This window comes from Podarcis pityusensis (assembly GCF_964106645.2).
Source record: "Podarcis pityusensis genome assembly, chromosome: 12".
NCBI classification, from domain to species: domain Eukaryota; kingdom Metazoa; phylum Chordata; class Lepidosauria; order Squamata; family Lacertidae; genus Podarcis; species Podarcis pityusensis.
The window spans coordinates 20,680,677-20,701,481 of NC_138037.1; the positions used below are offsets into that span (position 1 = coordinate 20,680,677).

General features: G+C 40.4%; 1 protein-coding gene across 3 annotated transcripts in view; it reads left to right on the forward strand.

Moving 5' to 3' along the window:
- ODAD2 (outer dynein arm docking complex subunit 2) overlaps positions 1 to 20,805 on the forward strand; it is an 83,750-nt gene that overhangs the window by 14,606 nt on the left and 48,339 nt on the right. For all 3 annotated transcript variants that reach the window (XM_080975277.1, XM_080975276.1, XM_080975278.1), the window contains 3 exons: positions 7,038 to 7,252; positions 8,490 to 8,591; positions 10,237 to 10,381. In XM_080975277.1, the coding sequence (XP_080831403.1) occupies positions 7,038 to 7,252; positions 8,490 to 8,591; positions 10,237 to 10,381 (462 nt within the window). The remainder of the gene's footprint in view (positions 1 to 7,037; positions 7,253 to 8,489; positions 8,592 to 10,236; positions 10,382 to 20,805) is intronic.

Below are 20,805 nucleotides of genomic sequence, written 5' to 3' on the forward strand. Positions count from 1 at the left end.
TAAGAAACACATTTTATTCCTTAGAGTAAAATTCACACAGTGGTTATAATTAACAGTGTCACATAGTTCTTATAGCAGACTACTGTCTTCAGGTTTTCAGTGATTGCGGTTTGGCGGGGGGACACGACCATTTTAAGGTTTTGTTTTTTTTAATGGCCAGCTTCAACAGGGTGTTATGCTCATGAACACCGGGTTCCTAGCTGTCATTCCCTCCATAGTTCCACCCCCCTAAAAGCTGCTGTTGTATTTGGGGACATCATTCAGTGCTGCACAAGGCTGCAGTAAACAGATACATATTAAAGAATCCTGAAACATTGTACTCAGTGGTTTATGGCAGGATATGAAAACCGCAAATTTGCTTTAAATATACAGCCTATTTAAATTGACACTTAGTTTCTGAAAACTGTATTTTTCAATATTTAATCTGGGGAGAAATTTAAGATTTGGACTCTCCGTTTTACCAGAGACAATATTGTTTCCTTATTAAACTGGGAGCTCCCAAATATAATCCAGGGGTATTTTTAAAGTAAAGAAAATGCAGGATACAACCTGTTGCTTAGATAATTCATTCAGAATTGCCTTGGCTTTCCAGTAGCACTTGACAGTTTTTGTAAGATAAGAAATATTCTGCTAAATACTCTGCCAAATCTAGCATACGCTGAATGTTTGGTAAGCAACTGGCAATCCTGTTTGCTTTCATTAGAGCTATATATTTTAAAAAACTCAAAACTAGAGTCCCATCTTCTCTTTTTTCTGAACAGAGACCCAGGTTCTCGGTATATCCACAGTGCGAACTTAAAAGTAATTCAAAAGTTATGCTTTCTCTTCAGGAAGCTGTAGGTGTTTGAGGAGATGCTGGGGATTCTCATCAGTATTGCAAAATTGGAATTTAGTCTCAGGATTCTTTGCAGACTATTAACCTGGTATAAATGGAATATATGTGTGTGCTATAGATATATCCAGAAACACTAGCCTTTATACTTTCAGGCACTGGGAGGCTGGTGCTTGGATTACTGGTGAGAAAAGACAGAGAAGCTAATGCTTCTGCTAGGTCTGCTTTAAATTCCTATCGAACATTAAAAAAAAAAAATTAAGAAGAAGATAGTATTACAGTGGGAAAGAGCTGTTTATTGTTGAAGCCCAACACATTTAAGAGTTATATATGGTGTCGACCAGAAGTACAGAGAGTCACTCCACCATGTGAGGTCTGGAATAATTTTGCTTTACAGCATATGGTAAGAAAACTGCCTCCTGTTTGCACATTTCAGGCAATTTAAGAGGAACAGGAAGAAGAGAGACCTTTTGGAGTCTTAAAAATCTCATCTTCTGTGCTGTAGATTCTCTTAGTCTGAAATTTTCCATGCTCTGGATAATATCTATTACCTTTCTGAGTGTTGGGAGGACTCCGTTTCAAGATTTATTGATCCTGATGTTAAAAACTGCAGCTGTTTGCCCAGTTACATATGCATCAGACTAATCCGAGTTGATCCAGTGAGTGTGATTTGTTCGTGCATTCAGATTGCCTCTCCTACGTTGTGCCTTAAGTGTACAAGAGTACTCTAAGGAACAAACTGGTATACAGTACTGCACTGTGCAGTCTTAGGAGGATGGGGAAAACTAAATTTTGGTGCCTCCTTTGCCCTCTACAAGAAATAGGAACTGTAATAAGGGGGCATGACTGAGAAGTATGACTGCAGAACCTTAGAGTACCAAGGTTCTCTCTCTGCCCCTGCCCCCAGCCGCATCATTCAGTTTTGAAATGCATGAAAACCGAAGGGCTCCCATACTTAACCAAAAATTTGATTGGAATAAATCTTGAAAGACATGTATTTGGCCCTGCTTGCAGAGAAACAACCAGGGGCCCACTGGAATGCTTCTGATAGTTCCTTTGCCCCCCCCCCCCGATATTATTTGTGAGGCAGGTGGGTGTTGCTTAGAGAAAACAGTCTTGTGGGCCAAACTGGGACCCCTAAAGGTAAGGTCCATTAGGTCGAGTCACAGACAACTCTGGGATTGCGGCACTCATCTCACTCTATAGGCCGAGGGAGCCAGCGTTTGTCCGCAGACAGCTTCCGGGTCACGTGGCCAGCATGACTAAGCCGCTTCTGGCGAACCAGAGCAGCGCATGGAAATGCCGTTTACCTTCCCGCCAGAGAAGTACCTATTTATCTACTTGTACTTGACGTGCTTTCAAACTGCTAGGTTGGCAGGAGCAGGGACCGAGCAGTGGGAGCTCACCCCGTCATCGGGATTTGAACTGCTGATCTTCTGATCAGCAAGCCCTAGGCTCTGTGGTTTAGACCACAGCGCCACCCGCGTCCCATTGGGACCCTTAGGAAAAGGTTAAAATGGGTCTCCATGAGCACAGTATGCCTGTCACTTACAGGTGTAAGGACACCTTTGACTTCAACCCTGCACAAACTTGAAAAAAGAAAGTGCAGGGTTATCATCAGGCTACACCTCCCCTGGCTGACCAAATAAAACTTGCAGAAACCAGAGCAAAAATATAATGTAACCATTCAGTGGTTCTCTTGCTTTATTTCCTAGGGGGAAAGATGACAAGGGATCTGACTGGAAATGAAATTAATTACTGTAATTGAAAACATTAATTGCAAACGAGCAGCTCAAAAATGGCTGGATATTTCCAAAATAATCCTACTTGTTGATAAGGATGTACGAGCATGCCTCAGTCCACGCTGACATTAATTTTCTCATTCATCCGGTATTTTCCATTTTGCTGCAATTGGTTTATTTTGCACAAGTATTTATTCTGTTTTGTCATCCACCAATGCAGAAATATGCGTAGCGTATCTCGGACATCAACAGTTATTTACAAATTAAACACTTTCCCTGTGTGTTCCTTTTCAAAGTTAATGAATTTCCAGAGGTGCAGTAGCCCTGTTAGTATTTTGCAGGAAAACCGACAAAGACTCTTGCGGAAACTTTGAGATGAAGTTAATGAAGTAGCTAACGGTCAATTGCAAAGCCATCTGTGCCTGCGATCCTAAATATGTATACTAAAAAATATGCCCCATTCAATTCAGTTGGGCTTTATCCTGGATACGTGAGATTAGGATTGCAGCCTCACTATCTTGATTTTACAGTATATGATAAACTTATTTCTGTCTCATTTTTGTACACTCTGGTCTCAGGAAAGGATAGTTTGCCACCCTGCTATGCTGCCACTTATGTCCTGGGTTGTATGGTTTCCTATGGGCATATTCAACATTTCACAGGAACTCTTAATCCCTTTTATACAAGTACTTTTTGTAGTGCAACATTTTATTTCTTAAATCTGTTTTTTATACAGCAAATAGCCATGTGTGTACATCTGCTGAAAAAGTGCTTTAAAAGTTTTCAGTAAACAAGTTTTACTGTTGGACAGCTTGATATCCTCAGGCTTTAATTAAAGAGCACAGATAAAGTCAATGGATAACAAAAGATCACTTCTTTCTGTTTGAGAAGAACAATAATGAATAATGAATAATGCGAACAGAAGCAAATTCTCTTGATGGTGTGTTGTCTATGCCTTCTTCTAACATACCGTATTTTTTGCACCATAACACTCACTTTTTTCCTCCTAGAAAGGAAGGGGAAACATCTGTGCGTGTTATGGAGGGAATGCCTATGGGTGGCATGCCTACGGATTTTCCTCCTCTAAAAACTACGTGCGTGTTATAGAGCAAAAAATATGGTACCTGCTTACTGAGTTCCTTTTGAAACAGTATGTGATGCATTCATTTCAGTCCTCACAGGTTGAATGGAATATAGTACTAATATATAAAACAAAGTGAAAAAGATGAGATGTTATTAACAAAATAAAAGTGTTGTACGTTAAACATAAATGAAATTGCAGTGAGAAAACTTTAGATTACCTCCATGTAAAAAAAGGGAAATTAGACCTAACTGAAATTAACAAATCCCCAGAAAGCATAAGGCTACCATAAGCAAGGCACAAGAGCCATCCATCGTTTTCCACTAGTCCTCCTTTGAGGAAGCATCCAGAAGACATAATTATCAGCTGGTGTATTTCTGTGTTTTGTATATTGTCACCCCATATTTATTCATATCTGATTTGTGGCTTTTGGGAACAATAAAACACAGTTGCAGATGTGGATGGGTGGATGTGCTTTTGTGGTTTATAAATGTGCCTTTACCTAAGAACTCCCTGTGTTCAGGTTCCACCTATATTGTATTCTGATGAATGTGGATGGAATATGAGTAATTAATAGCATGTTTATTGACCCTAGAATAGGTTCTCTTAATTGTCTCAGTGTTGGCTTCTATACTGGCAGAGGTGGGAGGTGCTTTACATTTTTTATTGAAAAGAACCCCCTCACACACAATTTTTTATAGTAAAATAGCACTTCTGCACACAAAAAGAGAAGAAAAATATAATGAGAGGAAGCCAGTAATTAAAGCCTGTCCCCTTCTTTACTTTATTGACAGATCTTGGTTTTTTTTCTAGCTGTCACTGCAAGAGATAAGATATACGTGGTTTATTTTTCTCCATTTTTCTTTGTATTCTCTTTTTTCTTTTATGTCGCATGTTAGAATCTAAATTTCTGTATGTCTACATGTTTTCTTTTTCTGTTTTTAATTTTAAAAAATAGAGACTACAGTAGTGCCTGTCTGCTCAGTAGTCAAAATCCATGCAAAAGATTGTTATTGTTATTGTAAATTCATGTTTTTTACTTAGACTCTGAGGGAAAGATCGTGGATTCAATTCCCAGACAAGGTCATTTTCCAGGAAGGCAGGTCCATGCAGCCCAGTAACTCAACATTAGGAAATATTTAAGCATCTCCTTACAGATATATAATGGCATATTAGATGGGATAGGAAATCCAATAAAACACAATAAATAGTATAATGTAGTATGGGGGGGGGGAAGGTTTGAAAACTAAATACAGGCAGAGTATTTTATAGATTTTCAGAATTATTATTATTATTTAATTAGTTTTCCAGTGCCAGGAAATATGGTTCCTTTTGCCAATATCAGAAGACTCCCCAGAAGTAGTCAACGTGGAGAGGAAACCATTTGGCTGCTGGTAGATATGGTAGCACATGTGTCTCACATCACATTTTACTTAGTCCTCAATCACTGCATTTTACAGAGTTCTCACTACCTTGTTTGTGAAGATGCCGTTGCTTTGCATCTTTCTTGCTGTGCCGAAGTTAAACCAGGAAGCCTTCAGTTACACTTAGTTTCCCATTATATCCAAGCTGGGAGAATATCATCACCAAGTTTGGAACAAGCCAAGTCCCTAAACCAACGTCAAAATATGGTTTAAAATCCTGGCTTTCCCCCCGAACTTGGTTTCTGATGTGATGGGAGATTATGGCTAATTGAAGACATCCTAGCATAAGTGAAGCGTGCTGAGAAGTGAGGAGGGAAAGGGCTGTGAGCACAAGACTTGTTTATATACGTTAAAAATATTATTAATGCTTATTGTGGGTACTTTTTTTAAAAGTAGTTTAATGCTACTTGCAAACAGTCTTGGGAAGATTTGTATCCTGAAAGGCGTGCTGTGAATAGGCTGCTGCTGCTGCATGTTATTGTGGTTTATTGTGATTTTTTGACGTATTAAGCCAATGTATGATCATCCAAGTGCAACTACTGTGCAGGCCAGGCACAGGCAAACTCGGCCCTCCAGATGTTTTGGGACTACAACTCCCACCATCCCTGACAACCGGTCCTGTTAGCTAGGGATGATGGGAGTTGTAGCCCCAAAACATGTGAAGGGCCAAGTTTGCCTATGCCTGGTGTAGGCAGTGATCTTCCAGATGTTGAACTACAGCTACCATCAAACCTGACCATTGGCCATGCTGCCTGAGGCTGATGGGCGCCGACCAACATCTGGAAGGCCAAACACTTCCCAATAGGCTAGAGAGGGGGGTGTTGTAATCAAATACGGTGTAAAGTGTCTCCCCTATATGGAGACTCTAACTTGCTTGGTCCCGTTTTGTTTTTAGTACAAGTGTATTAGGAATAATAATAATACAGCCGTACCTTGGAAGTCGAGCGGAATCCGTTCCGGAAGTCCATTCAACTTTTGAAACATTTGGAGACCAAGGTGTGGCTTCCGATTGGTTCATGACTGTGCAGGTGCGCCGGAAACAATAGCGGAAGCCACGCCAGATGTTCGGCATTCCCAAAAACGTTCGAAAACCGGAACAGTCATTTCTGGTTTTCGATTGTCAGGAGCCGAGGTACGACTGTGATAATATCATCATCGATAAACCGCCCTTCATCAATAGACCCTGGGCGGCCCACAGCATAGATCACAAAATACGTAATATAAAACATGCGCGAGCTTTCTTTACTAGAGGTTTTCCACTTTTTACATTTTCCGATGGCAATGCACTATAGATTGTTTAATAGTTAATGCCCCTTAAGAATTTAATTCCTTTAAAACCTTTCAGTAACGTTTCTTCTGAGTTGCATTTGATAAATTTCCCGTGCCTCCTGGGCTTGTTCACTAGGAGGAAAAATTGCCAGTGTTCTCAAGGCCCCTGCAAGGCAGTTCTCTGAGACCAGCTGCATTAGGCTTCTACTTCTGCTCCAGCTGAATCCTCTGCTGTTTTTGTTTTGCTTTGTTTCAAGTGTATTGTTTTGAATGTATTCCTTATATTTTCCTCACGTGAGCCACTTTGCATTGTAAAACTGGATATTAATCTACGTAAATTAATTCTTAATAACATGTGATATTTGTATCACAAGCTTATTTAGTAAGTCAATATTAGATCCATTTTGGGATGTTGCCATTTTGAGATTTTGCCAGTCATAATCTTTTCTTTTTAAAAATGTTAAATTTTTAATTTTTAATCTTGTGTTGATTAATAGGGAGGTTGTATTTTTTTCCCCTTTTGTAAACCGGGAGGAATGCTGGAATTTTTCATATGCCAACAGAAAAAAAACCCCTATAAAACCAATCTTCCTAGATTTCCTTTAGCTTGCAAATTTTTCAGCATGTTTTATTCATGTGGAAATGTGATGTTCTCCCCCCTCCCCTCAAATATTTTCATCTCTTATTAGAAGTATACTTTTTTTGATGAACCAAAGTATGAAAAACATTATCAACATATGGAAGCGGTTGAGGCAGATGATTATGGCCAAGCCCAAAAGTTTTACGACTATGCAGAAAAGAATGTATATGAGAAGCCTAAGAGTCCTCATGTAAAAACCAAGCCTACTGAGAGCAAGAAATTAGAACCATCTCTTAAGTGGAAGAGCATGCCTGGCTCCCGAGAGTATGTAATTCTTTTGACAGATATTGCCAATTAAAATTAATGGTTTAAAAGAAATAATTAGCACTATGTGATTTTAACTCCCCCCCCCCCAAGTTCAAGTATTATTTTAAAAAGATCTGGGGAACACCCATATATATAAGGAGATTAAGGAAATATTTTAGTATTTTAAGGAAATACTACCAGTACTCCCCAGTAATGCAGTATCTGTGGTCCTTTTCTCAGAATTTTATTGTTCTCTTTCCAAATGATTCAGTACAATCAGCTTGCATCTGTGGCCAGTAGTACTGGCACAGGGAGACTTCTCTCACTTGCCCAGCTAGAAGGAAAATGTTGTACGTAGTATTAAATAGTCCTACATTTTTGTTTTGCTTTTATTTAAAAAAACATATTTTATTGCAGGAGGTTTACTGTGTGTGGTTTTCAACCCTGCTGTGATAGTGTGTACACACACACACACACACACACACACACAAATGGACCAGCTACCAAGGCCAAACCAAGTCATGGTCAGAACAGAACGTCTTAGGCTCATTGCTGGATGCTGTTATTGTCCGTATCTGCAGGTTCCCCATAGTTCAGTAGGTTTGTGGACTGCACTCTCTCCTTGATGTCCAAATCTTTATTTAAGTTCTTGCCCCACCCTCACACTGCATTTGTATTAATGGGGGGGGGGGGGAAGCTTTAAAGAATTTTGAGGTTTTAAAAACTAATTAGTTTTTCTAATTGGGCAATGTTTTGTATTTTTCTTAACAAGTGTAATACAAGAGCAGATCATTGGTTAAAAAAATTCCAAGAGAAGACAAAACACACACACACACACACACACACACACACACACACACACATAAAATATTGTTGTGAAAACTGCTGGAAAAAAGAAGAAAAAGTGCAACTGAGTGTTTTCGTGCTAAATATCATGACCATGGGCCAATAAAGAATTAAGTGTGATCAGGTCCATTGAAATCATTAGGCTCAGTGCACATTTAAATGTGCATTAAATTGTGGGAAACATTTTAAAATTCAGCAGCCGTTCTTGCTAATTTGTAAAGACATCCTGAGGCAGGGAGCATTATATCCTTAAAAACAGGTTATCTTTTGGCCTTTTTGGTGGCATTAAGCAATTTAAATCTATCTGATTGATCAAATAATTTTCCCAGATATAAATGTACACACACATTTATGGTGTATTCACAATAAAGTTGAATGTCATATTAACAAACAAAAATTAAATATTTAGGGGCAAAGCAAGGAAAGAAGGCAAGGATGAAAAGGAAATGAAACTGACCCCTCCAGAAGGCAAGAAAAGAAGCGGAGCAACATCCCCCGGTTCTGGTAAAGGGTATGTAATCTCTATGTATAATAATAATAATGATAATAATAATAATAATAATAATAATAATAATAATAATAATAATAATTTATTTATACCCCGCCCATCTGGCTGTGTTTCCCCAGCCACTCTGGGCGGCTCTCAATTGAATGTTATATGCCTCTTCCTTGAATGGGAAAAAAACCCCCAGTAAGCTAACTATGTGATATCAGCACCTCAAATTAGCAAAAAATCTAATCAAATAGTCTAAACCAGACTGTGCTATCATCAACTGAGACTCTTCGGTTGTTTCTGAAATGGAAAGTTCTTTGGTTATTCCCCCTCCTGTGCATGACCGAAGAGGGAACTCCCAAGCTGAAAATATAAACCTGTTGGTTCTGGCAGGGTTGTCTCATCCTTGCATCTGCTACCATTTTTCCAATCATGGTCAGAGAGGAGATGATTGCTTGGCTTACTGTACCAGTAACTTGGCTCTGAACAGACAGTTCCTTAGCTCACATTTCTTAACCAGGGTACAGGGACAGATTGATTTTTTAAAAAGCCTTTGCTCTTGGAATTGAAGTATCCCTCCCAGGCGAGTTTTTATTTTTATTTTTTTGTAATCTCTTCCCCGTGTCTCTATTTTATTTAATGTTGTGGGACTGATCTGGTATCAAAATCTGAAAAGCAAATGAATTCCTCTCTTCCAAGAGTTGTCATAGTCAGTCACATTCTTTCTCTGATTTCAGAGAGTTCATCAACATGAAATAATAATATGGGTCGAAACAAATAATTTTGATGTTAAATAAATAAACATCCCCTACCCTGTGTGGGACACAACAGTGGATTGTGTAAACGTAACATAATGAAGTTAGTTATTGAAACTAGCCAACTTGATTATAAAACAGCTATAACATAATATTAGTGGAGCAGATGGGTTGGGAGGGTGGGGAAGAGTGTACAGTGGTGCCCCGCAAGACGAATGCCTCACAAGACGGAAAACCCGCTAGACGAAAGGGTTTTCCGTTTTGGAGGTGCTTCACAAAACGAATTTCCTATGTGCTTGCTTCGCAAGACGAAAATGTCTTGCGAGTTCCTGCGGGGGTTTTTTCCTTTCCTCCCCCCTTTTTCCCAAGCCGCTAAACCGCTTATCAGCTGATCGGCTAAGCCGCTTAACAGCTGATCGCTAAGCCGCTTATCAGCTGATCGTTAAGCCGCTTATCAGCTGATCCTTAAGCCGCTTAACAGCTGATCGCTAAGCCGCTTATCAGCTGATCCGCTAAGCCCGCTAAGCCACTAATACTGTAGCGCTAATCCGCTAAACCGCTTCGCAAGATGAAAAAACCCGCAAGACGAAGAGACTCGCGGAACGGATTCTTTTCGTCTTGCGAGGCACCACTGTACTTAACATTTTGTTTTCTCAGGAAAGATTCTGCCCACCTCAGTGTGCTGTTCTAAATGCACACAAAAAAACGATACTGTGTCCATGTATTTCCCCCCTCTATGTAAGAGAGAAGCTGCTTTGGTAGGGAAAGTTGACTGGGAAAAAATGGCATGCATAAGGGCTCTCTGTAAACCATATTAGAATGAAGTTGCACACCAGAACTGTCTGATAGATTTCATCTTTCTGTCCATAATATCTAATGTAAGTGGTTTTACTTATTTTTTTGTTTAGTAAGCTTCCAGCAAAGAGTGAAGATGTTAGTGAAAGTTCCTCAGAGAGTGAAGAGGAAGATGAACAACCTGAACGCCACCAGGAGATTAACACTGATTTGCCATCGGAATATTGGCAAATTCAAAAATTAGTGAAATATATAAAGGTAAACAAACTTTAACTTTTATTTAGAAGGCTGCGAATAATAAAATTATGTTTGTGTTCTAACTGAATACGAAACTTCATTCCAGTTTGTTTCTTTTCTCCCATGTTGCTATTCAAATTGCACCATTTTTCTCTTTTGGAAGCTTTAACTTATTTATTTTTTAGGAGTACCTGCAATTCTATTTTTACTCCAAACAAACGCCTATGATCGCAGCATCAGTTATGCTCCACTGCTATGCATGTTGAATCTGAGTGGAATAGCAAGGCTGTTTCAGTCCAGCAGACTGAGGATTGTGTCCACAGTTTGCTAATCCAGAGAGAGAGAAAATGCATTGACTTCGATATAAAAATATACCAGTGGGATCAGCAACAAATTTCTAGTCAGAATGCCAGCCAGCCAGCCATGCTGTCTCCCAGGATACTCAATTACCCTCTCACCTCCCAGTTTTCTGACCTCTGCCCAGCTGTCTGTTAGCATTCCATGGCCACTGAGCATGCTCAGTGTTTATTGGGCTGTTTGGGGTTTCCCCCACTAAGTATTTGGAGTTCTGGAAAACTTGAATTTCCCCCCAGGTTTGCTGGTAACATCTCTGTTGTGCACGGATGGTGCTGTTTTGTCTACATAAGTATCTACATTTGGAGAAGGAGTGATAAATAGGACTGTATGCAGCTTTGTATAAGATTCACTCAGATTGAAGCTCTTTATCCTCATGGTTTGTTTTCTTACATGACAGTTATACAAACTTGAGATTCAGGTTTCTGATTTGCTGCAACGGGCAAAAAGAAATACTGTCATGTGGAGCTGTATTTATTTTTGCCTCTGAAAATGAAAGAAAATGCAGAAATACAGGAGCAGACATGTAATCTTTGTACAAGCAAGGATCTAAACAAGAGCAAAACAACAACAGCATAAATCTCTTTTCCGTAAAAGTAAACCAGTGACCCACAGTATCAGTTTTGCAGCTATAATGAAAAACAAAACTATTTATTGTGCTTTGTTTTAAAATGGAAGACCCTCAATTTCTTTTCACTTTCCTATGTTAACTATGACATACATATGAAAACGCCATGTAAGAATTTCTATTAAATTTAAAGAGCATGGCATGTTATCTCCCATTTCTTGTCTAGAAGACTAGGAAGAACAGCAGACTTGGTCTATACAGATAAAGCATATATAATTAATTCCAGAACACTTCTGCTTGACTATGACAGAAGTATGAAGAAACATAAACTAGCATTAGATGAATATTGCAAATTTGTGTTCTTAAACTATCAAGTAACACACAGGAGTACTATTATTGTGCCATACACACACTTGCTAGTTGCAGGAAACATGATACAAGCATGCCATGAGGCATTCATAGGCTCATGATTTGAGGATGATGGGAGACCAAGGGTTCTCCAGAGTCCTCTAGGACACCAGCTAGGGGGATATCATTATGCTTCCACTTGCTTGAAAGGTAGAAAAGTGCCACCACTCTCCGAGGCTTCTGAGTTGCCTCTTGTCTTCAGTGACAGTTCATTTTTTCTGCCCTTTCTTGAAGAAGAGCTTTTAATCACTTGGTTATTTCTGGCCTTATTTTACTGTTTTTTTTATGTGAAGTTCCAGGGTTGTTGTTGTGGTGGTGGTGTGTCTTTTACTCTATAGTTTTCATTGCCATTTGTGGTTCAGAATATATTGTTATGTTAATTCCAACCCTTCCACCTCAGACTCCATGTCTGCTTTCTTCCCTTACTTTCCCTGTGGCGTTTAAACACCTGCTCCCTCTGGAATTAATTCTTCTTTGCTAATTGATTTCATAATTGATTATTTATTTCCTCCAGCGATGCTTACTCTAATTAACTGCTGTGACGGGTTACTCTACACTTCTGTTTGATTTCCCCTCTCGCTATTGCGTGTGTGTTAAAAAACAACAACCATGCATACACCTGTTGGCAGGCAGATGTATTAATTTTTAGCTGATCTTTCTTCTAATTTCTCTTTAATTTGGTGAACTTACCTTGAGCATGGCCATTCATAGGGCTCATGGCATGAGGATGATGAGAGACAATGGGATCTGCAAAACCCTGGCACAGCAGATGAATCTTTGCCTGCCTAAAATGACATATTGGGCTCCACTACCCCCTTCCCTGTTTCCTGGCCCCTGCCATTGCTGACAAATGGGACACCTGAGCCTTGAACTGAGTGTTGAGAAATCTCATAGAATCAATGAATCATCGAATTGTAGAGTTGGAAAGGACCTTGAAGATCATCTTGTCCAAACCTCTGTATGCAGCTGTCCCATACGGGAATCGAACCCTCACCCTTGGTGTTATCAGTGCCACGCTCTAACCAACTGAGCTACCCAGGCTGGTCCAATCTGTTCTTTTAGGCAAGAGGTACAAAATTAGTTAGTCATTCCAATTAGACCTATCTCTTTGTTCCTCCAGCTCCCCCGCCCGATCTTCTAACGTACCTTGCATGTACTACTGTATTTTTCGCTCCATAAGATGCACCTGACCATAAGACGCACCTAGTTTTTAGAGGAGGAAAGGGGAAAAGCCCCTGTTTTTTGAGGATCAGCTCAAAGTTGTGTAGCTTCTTTTGCAAAGGGGAAAAGCCCCCTTTTTTGAGGATCAGCTCAAAGTTGTTGAGCTTACTTTGCAAAGGGAAAAAATCCTGGTTTTATGGGGTTCAACTCACAGTTCTGCAGCTTCTTTAGGAAAGGAAAGGGAGCTGTTTCTACAGTTTCCAGACAGATAATCTAATCAGCCAGTCACATGTTGCTGGGGAAACAAACAGCCTCCGTCTGCAGAACATTCAACAATGGAGGCCTGGGCAAGGGGGTGAGGCTGGAAAGGGAGCCAGTGATCAACCACACATTCGCTCCATAAGACGCACAGACATTTCCCCTTACTTTTTAGGAGGGAAAAAAGTGTGTCTTATGGAGCGAAAAATACGGTACTTTTCATGTATAGTTTGGCACAGGCTGTGTTTCATAGGCAACACTATCAATTCCATAAATAATAGAACATTTGTATTTAATGTCTTCATTACTAAAGGCTGGGGGAAGACAATAGTCAATAGTCGAGCCAATTCACGATATACATATAAATAAAGACTATCAACAGTTCCAAATCAATTTTCAGTTACAAAAAAAAGACTTCAAACCTTGTGACAAATTAATGTTCTGCAGATGACAGAGGGGAAAATAGCTGCTAAAAGACCATTGTAGATTGCAAAAGAGAAGGGTGAATGATAAACAGTGACTCGCAGGCTCCCTACATGAAAGGGAAGTGTGGTGACAGTCCTGTTGCGTTGTCCTTTGCTGTGCTTCTAATTAGGCCATATATCCATCATAGTAGCTTTCCAAAATAAATGTTTATTTGCCTCTTGTTATCTGCTTGGATTTAGATGCTCATAATCATAGAGTGGAAAGTTGAATTGCTTAAGATTGGCTTAGGGAAAAAATCGAGAGACTGCTTTTCTCTAGACCCTTCCATAAATGTCAAAAGTTATACAAGCCTTTTAATTTGTTTCATTCTTTTTTGCTGGATGGATTGTTTTAAGCACTGTATGATGTTGCTGGATCAAATTAGCTGCACAGATAGCAGCTGGAAAATGAGTTATGAACTAGTTATACTCGATTTTTTTCTCTTCACGATCCATTAAGTGTAGATGGTAATGTAATTGCTCATGCAAATAGCACTCGAAAGGAAAGAAGGGAACTCTCCAAGAAGAAGAAAAGGCCGAAAGGGGAGGAAGGAAAGAAAAGATAATGCTGGCTCTTCAAAACTCTGTTGGTTGATAAAGGAAAATTTATGACTGTAGTAGTCACAAAAGTTAAAGATTGAAGCATATAGAGTCAACCTTTTGTCAGGAAAAAACCCTGATAATTAAATAACGTAATCAATTGAATGCCTAAAGAAGGGCATTCATAAATGTAGAGGTTCAAAATTACTTTGCTTTTTAAGTACTGTGTTGTATACTTTCTCAGTTCTACTCTTCCACATTACTATATTCTAGCAGAGTTTGGAAACAAGCATTCACTGCAGTTTAAGTGGTCGAGGACCACCACTGGAATCCTGTAGGACACAGTGTAATTCATGTTATGTACATAAGGCAGCAGTGTGTCACCACTCCTGCCGATGCCTGTTTCTGCTATGATAAAGAAAAAGAGCCATGGTGCTTAGCGCCATAAGAGCTTCTTGCCGAGGGACACCTGCAGTTGTTTTACCTGATCTAATGTCTCATGTGATAGACCACTTGTGTTTGACTTGGAAACCCAAAATATTCTGCCACCTGGATTGTATCACAAATTATATTGGCCTGAAATGATGGACAATGAAAGCATTGTTCCTCTTATAGTTAAATACTCTGTACATATGGTTTGTGCTACAGTTGTGCCACAATTGGCATCCATTCCTTGCACCACCTCTTAAAACCACAAGGGCTTTTAAGCAGAGCAGCTAAATAGAAATCTCATTTCGAGAGGCTATATGGATATGCTACTGAATTCATGGTTCTGGGGGGGGGGGGGGAATGGGGAGGACTTATTAGGGGCTTCCAGGAATTACCTGGTCAGCCATTATGTGAAACATGATGTTGGATTAGACTGATTTTTGGACCAATCCAACAAGGCTCAAGGTACTCAGATGTTCTACGTTCAGAGGCTGAAATGGGTGTCCATCTGGCAACTGAAAATTCAGGGTTTTTTGCAGGGTGGGACGTTACGGGTGGAATTGTCCTTAAATTGTTTTCTTTTCTTATTCTTTATATCGCTTTTTAAAAAACAAAACAAAATTCTTTAAACTGATCAAAACTAGGTAATATTCCAGATGCTAGCATATGGCATGCAGGCCCATGTATGTTTGAATCAGATGCCACAGCCTGAGAGATGTAATTTTTCAGACTTGCCCCGAGATCTCAGTAGTCCTCTTCAGTGAGTTTAAGACGTATGCTTGCTGAGCCAGTGAATTGTTTATTCCCTGAAAGCATTGTTCCCCTTGTAGTTAAATACTCTGTTCATATGGTTTAGTTTTCCCTTGGAAAATCCATTGGCTCCATTGCAACTAAATTGCCCAACTTTTTATTCAGGCTCAGCTGCTTGTTGTTTCCTTGACAGCCTGAAGAAGCGATGGTTCTTCCCAGATTAGTCTTGTTAAATTTCTTTCGCAGACACTGTTGCAGGCCCAGCCATGACCCCACACCCACTTGTGGCAGCTGCAACTCTTGCCAGATGCTGAGAGCAGTTCGTCCTCAGCTTCCTCTCCCCTATTATCAGCCCCACTTTGAGAAGTGTGCAGTGCTTTCTCTGGCATTTGACATCAGACAGAAGCACCAGTTTCCGAAGTGATGTCCTTGCCATGTGCCCTCTGATTGGTCTATGGGAGCATCGTAGAAGCTTGGTGATGAAACAGGAGTGAAAGTTGATCAGCATCTGTTGCTTTATCTCTGAGTAATTTGCATTAGGCCAGCAGAATTTTCACCTCCCATTGATTTAATGATAGTGACAACAACAACCACCACAATTTCTCTCTCTCCTAAATTAGGCTGCAGATATCAACAAAGTTTGGGTTCCCAAGCTTAGTGTGTGCTTAGAGTTCCTTGTTGCACCTTTCTGAGCCACTATTTTGTACCTGGCTCCACTTGGTGGACCTCAGGGTTTAAGTGAAAAACGGAGTAGACTTGCACAAACCTTAAGAGTCCCTACCTTTCGTTTAAAAGGCTTTTGTGCACTGCAGCACCAGCAGTGACACCCAATGCCCATGTGAGCTGGCAAAAAAAAAAGCATACAAAAAAAGTACACTCTCATAACCTGCAAGTGTCCCAGAAAAACTGGGACACCTCATTTCCCCCCCATGAGAGCATGGTTGCCATTTTGGTCACTGTGATCTTGTGCAATTTTGCACCGAGATCTTGCCCTAAAAAGCATACGTTTTTGTGTGCCATTAGACCATGGCCCGGGGACGCAGGTGGCGCTGTGGGTTAAACCACAGAGCCTAGGACTTGCCGATCAGAAGGTTGGTGGTTCGAATCCCCGCAACGGGGTGAGCTCCTGTTGCTCAGTCCCTGCTCCTGCCAACCTAGCAGTTCAAAAGCACGTCAAGTGCAAGTAGATAAATAGGTACCGCTCCAGCAGGAAGGTAAACGGCGTTTCCGTGCACTGCTCTGGTTCGCCAGAAGTGGCTTAGTCATGCTGGCCACATGACCCGGAAGCTATACTCCGGCTCCCTCGGCCAATAAAGCAAGATGAGCGCCGCAACCCCAGAGTCAGTCACGACTGGACCTATTGGTCTGGGGTCCCTTTACCTTAGACCATGGCCCTGAAAAAAGTGGCTCTGTGATCTCATGCGGGTCACAGGAGCACGGACAGGAGATGTGCATCCTGGTTTTGGGACTCAACGTGTTGGAGGGTATGCACTCTTCTATAGACTTTCAAAAAGTGCACTTAACAATATTGCTGTAAAACACTGAGCCCGTCTGGGCACCCACCCCTTTTCCCAATGCCCTGATTCTCATTGCTGAAACAAAAGGTAAAGCATATCGTTTAATTTTTCTCCAAATTTGTTTCCTATACATGTTGACTGCATAAACCAGCTTATGGAGAGGTTTTAGATGCACGTGTGCAAGCCCCGGTGGTGATGGTTCATCTCCTGCTGTGTTTCTGTGAGTTGAGACTGGAGAAGGGGTTCAGTGATGCCTTGTACCTCCTGCTCCTTCTCTATTCCCAGTTTCCACCCACAGAAGGGACTTTTTAATCACTTAGGTGCCATCAGGCTGCAGTTAAAATATGCAGTGTGCAATTTAGGCCTCAGAAAGATGAACTTAAGATATCAGTGTTGCTGTTTCTTACAGGTGCGAAATCCAGTATGTGTTTGCTAGCCGCTGGTGCTTACCGTATTTTTCGCTCTATAAGACACACTTTTTCCCCTCCAAAAATTAAGGGGAAATGTGTGTGCGTCTTATGGAGCGAATGCAGGCTCCATGGCTTCAGCAATAGCAATGCGAAGCCTCCGAAGCGCAGTGGGAGCGCTCCGGTAGGCTTTAGGGATAGCTACGCTGCGCTCCAGAGGCTTCGTGTTGCTTTCGCTGAAGCTTGGAGAGTGAGAGGGGTCGGTGTGCACCGATCCCTCTTGCTCTCCCGGCTTTGCTTCGCTGGAGAGGCGCTACGCAGCTTTCCCTCTCTGCGCAGCACCCCTTCAGTGAAGCGGGAGGAGAAATGGAAGGGGCTCCGTTTCTCCTGCCGCTTTGCTGAAGGGGTGCTGCACAGAGAGGGAGAGAATTTTTTTTTCTTGTTCTCCCCCTCTAAAACACGGTGCGTCCTATGGTCAGGTGCGTCCTATAGGGCGAAAAATACGGTACATCACATAATGGTCAAGTTCCTCACCATATCAGAACAAAATGAACGATGAAGTGTCCTAATTTACTGCTGTTTGCGGAGCGTTTAGGAGGAACTCGCCACACTCTAGAGCAGCCTTCCAGACATTTTGGACTACGCATCGCACGTTGATTGGGAGTGATGAGAGTTGTAGTGCAAAATGTCTGGAAGGCCGCAGTTTGGGTGAGACTGCTCTACAGTCTTCACTGGGAACCAGTGATATGAATGACAGGCCCAGTGCCTCTGCCAGTCTGCTTCATCTTTCTGCCCTTCTCCTTTTGCCAAGTGCAAATCTTGGCTACCAGCAGCGAGAGACAAGCCACATTATGTTTAGTCTCCCTCAGTGTATGTTTTGTACGCTTTGCAAGATGAAGAGGTCAGGGAGTCATGTAGCTGAGAGGTATAAGCAATGGCCCAGTACCACCCTTTGATTCCAATATGGAAAGAATGGTTCTTTCTGTGTCTTGTGATTATTATTTTTTATTCGGTTTTGTTAGCAGAAAACCTGGTAATAGTTTTAATCTGAATTTCACTGCATGCACTCCCTTGTTATTGAGACATACCAGGCCTGACGGTGTCAGTCCTTAATTAGCTCTTAAACAATAGTCATTTTCCACGCGCTACAGACATGTAATGTGAACATTATGGAATCTGTGATTTTTATCATGGTTATGATTTTCCACTGGCCCTGGTTATTTTAATCTGTATGTTTTATTCACTGCCAGGCTATAGCCCAAGAACTCCAGAGGATTCAGGAAATGGGGCAAGGAATTATTCCATAACTCAGTTATACTTGTCCATAACTCATCTCTAACAAGTTGCAGCTTGACCTGTGTTCTGTAAAATAGAATGAAAAGTTGGAAAGAAAAATGAACATTTAGAAACACGCTTGTGTTTTTCTTTGAAACTAAAAACAAAAACCCTGTGCTAAGACGGTACTGGGATACTTACACCTTCATTCCAACAAGCAGTGCAACCACATAATACCTTAGGTTTTCATTTTGTATTGTTTCTCTCTCTCTCTCATATATATATAAGCTTTTTTAGTTCTTTTTATGGTATGTTTGTAAATCACCTTCAGCCAATAATAGGATATTTCTAAATAAATAGTAGTATTAGTAATACACCTGCTTAAGTAAAAGTTGTGCATAAACTAAATAACTTCAAATTAAAAAGCTGAACTTTGAATCACAGTTTCATTTAATTAGCAATATACTTTGCTGTGATGCAGTAAGCTTAGCCCTCATGGAACCTGAGATGTAATCAGAGCATAGCCTTTTAAGAGTCAAACTTCCCAGCTCCTTCGTTAGTTAATTAAGATAATGGCTGCTAAATCTATACTGCTCGATTCACCTCTCCCCCCCAACCCCCCCAAGAACCCAACAATACTGCTCTAGATCGCTCACATTTAAAGTCTTGTAAGCCTAGCTTTTAAAATTGTGCTTACAAACTTTAACACATGTTTTAAAGCAAGTTCAATAACAACGGTGCTTTGGAGGATATAATATTAATGGGTGCATATAGAGGAACATCTTTTTTTCTCTCTTGCATTTTCAAAAGGTGGCAAGTATAGTCAAGCAGATATGACAGCAGTTTGTAATATATTCCCGTATCCATCCATGTGTGCCGGAGTCCTTTTTATAATCTCTCTGTCAAAAGGTCTCCTTTGGTTGACAACAGAGCTCCTTTTGTCCCACGGAGTAGTCGAAATAGGAATATATGCAGGGAAATGAGACATTTGCTTCTCTTTTGGATGTGATCTGTGTAGAAGAGAATGCTCAGAATCGAATTCTACAAGAGCCATATGGACTCCAAGGAGCCTGTGGAGTTTGTGAACCAGACCCATTGTGCTAACCAAGTGAGAAATTTCTATAAGGAGTAACAGAGACATCTTTTCCATTATTTCCCCTTACTTTGGCTTACTCACAAGAAAAGTCATTAGGCAGACAAAGTTTCATATTTGTAATTGTTTTGTATTAACTAATGTATGCGGTTTGGTATTCACCTCTCTACATTTTTTTGCATTGTGTAATACTGTAATTGTTATTGTTCCTTTAAACCCACTGAGTTAAATGGGCTATTTCTTATATTTTCAGAAAGATGGCTTTCTTTATTTACAGCTGTCATTTGCCTTGATGCTGAAATTCAGCTGCCGCCCAGAGATTGGTTAGAAAACGTTTTCTCTGTGAGCATGGTACACATTCTTTTTAGAATTCACATTATATTTTCATTTAAATTTGTGGATATTTATGCTGAACCATCCTATAAGAAGGGCTAGACTTTCTGAAATGAAATCTGCCTTTAATTTAAAGCTTTAAAAGTGATTGTTGCAATGCCAGTAGAATTTATTTTGCATCCAACATACTGTATCCGATTTCAATGGCTGTAACAACATGATGCAGCTTTTGTGTACACTTAATAGAAAACTAACCATTTCCATGTTTGTTAAGACTTGCCCTTGAAAGCGTTCTGTAAGAACTACTAGACAGAAAAAAATAATTGTTGTGGCAACCAGTAGTAATGGTTATGCTATAGAAATAATGTGTCAGAGCATATGAAAAATATTTTATTGTGGTTTTGCTTTAAAAAAATCTATATTAAACTGTGTAAGCAATCCTGAAAAGCAGAGGGGGGAAAAGATATTTTTTACTTGAGATTTATTGTGAGTGAATAAATACTTGCTTTAGCATTTTTGCAAAGAATGGAGTGACAGATCTGCCACCCAATCAAATGCCAGGGCAAAAAAGAGGGGGGAGGTTTTTTGCTGCAACAGCTCCAGGCTACTTCTCCTGAGAGCTTCTAGAATCAAATCTTTCTTGGGATTGCTGGGGCTCCAAAGTGCCCAATGTCACACTGAAACACCTCATTTCAGGGCTTTCTTTTGTCGGTACTCTCCACTAGCAGAGGCCAGCTTAGAGATGTCTGCATTATTTTACCTGCCACTCCACCGTCAAGATGGGGTGGGATTAGAATTGCATCCTTATTGAATCATCGCCACTCATCATAACTTTTAATTTGTATACAGTGGTACCTCGGGTCAAGTACTTAATTCGTTCTGGAGGTC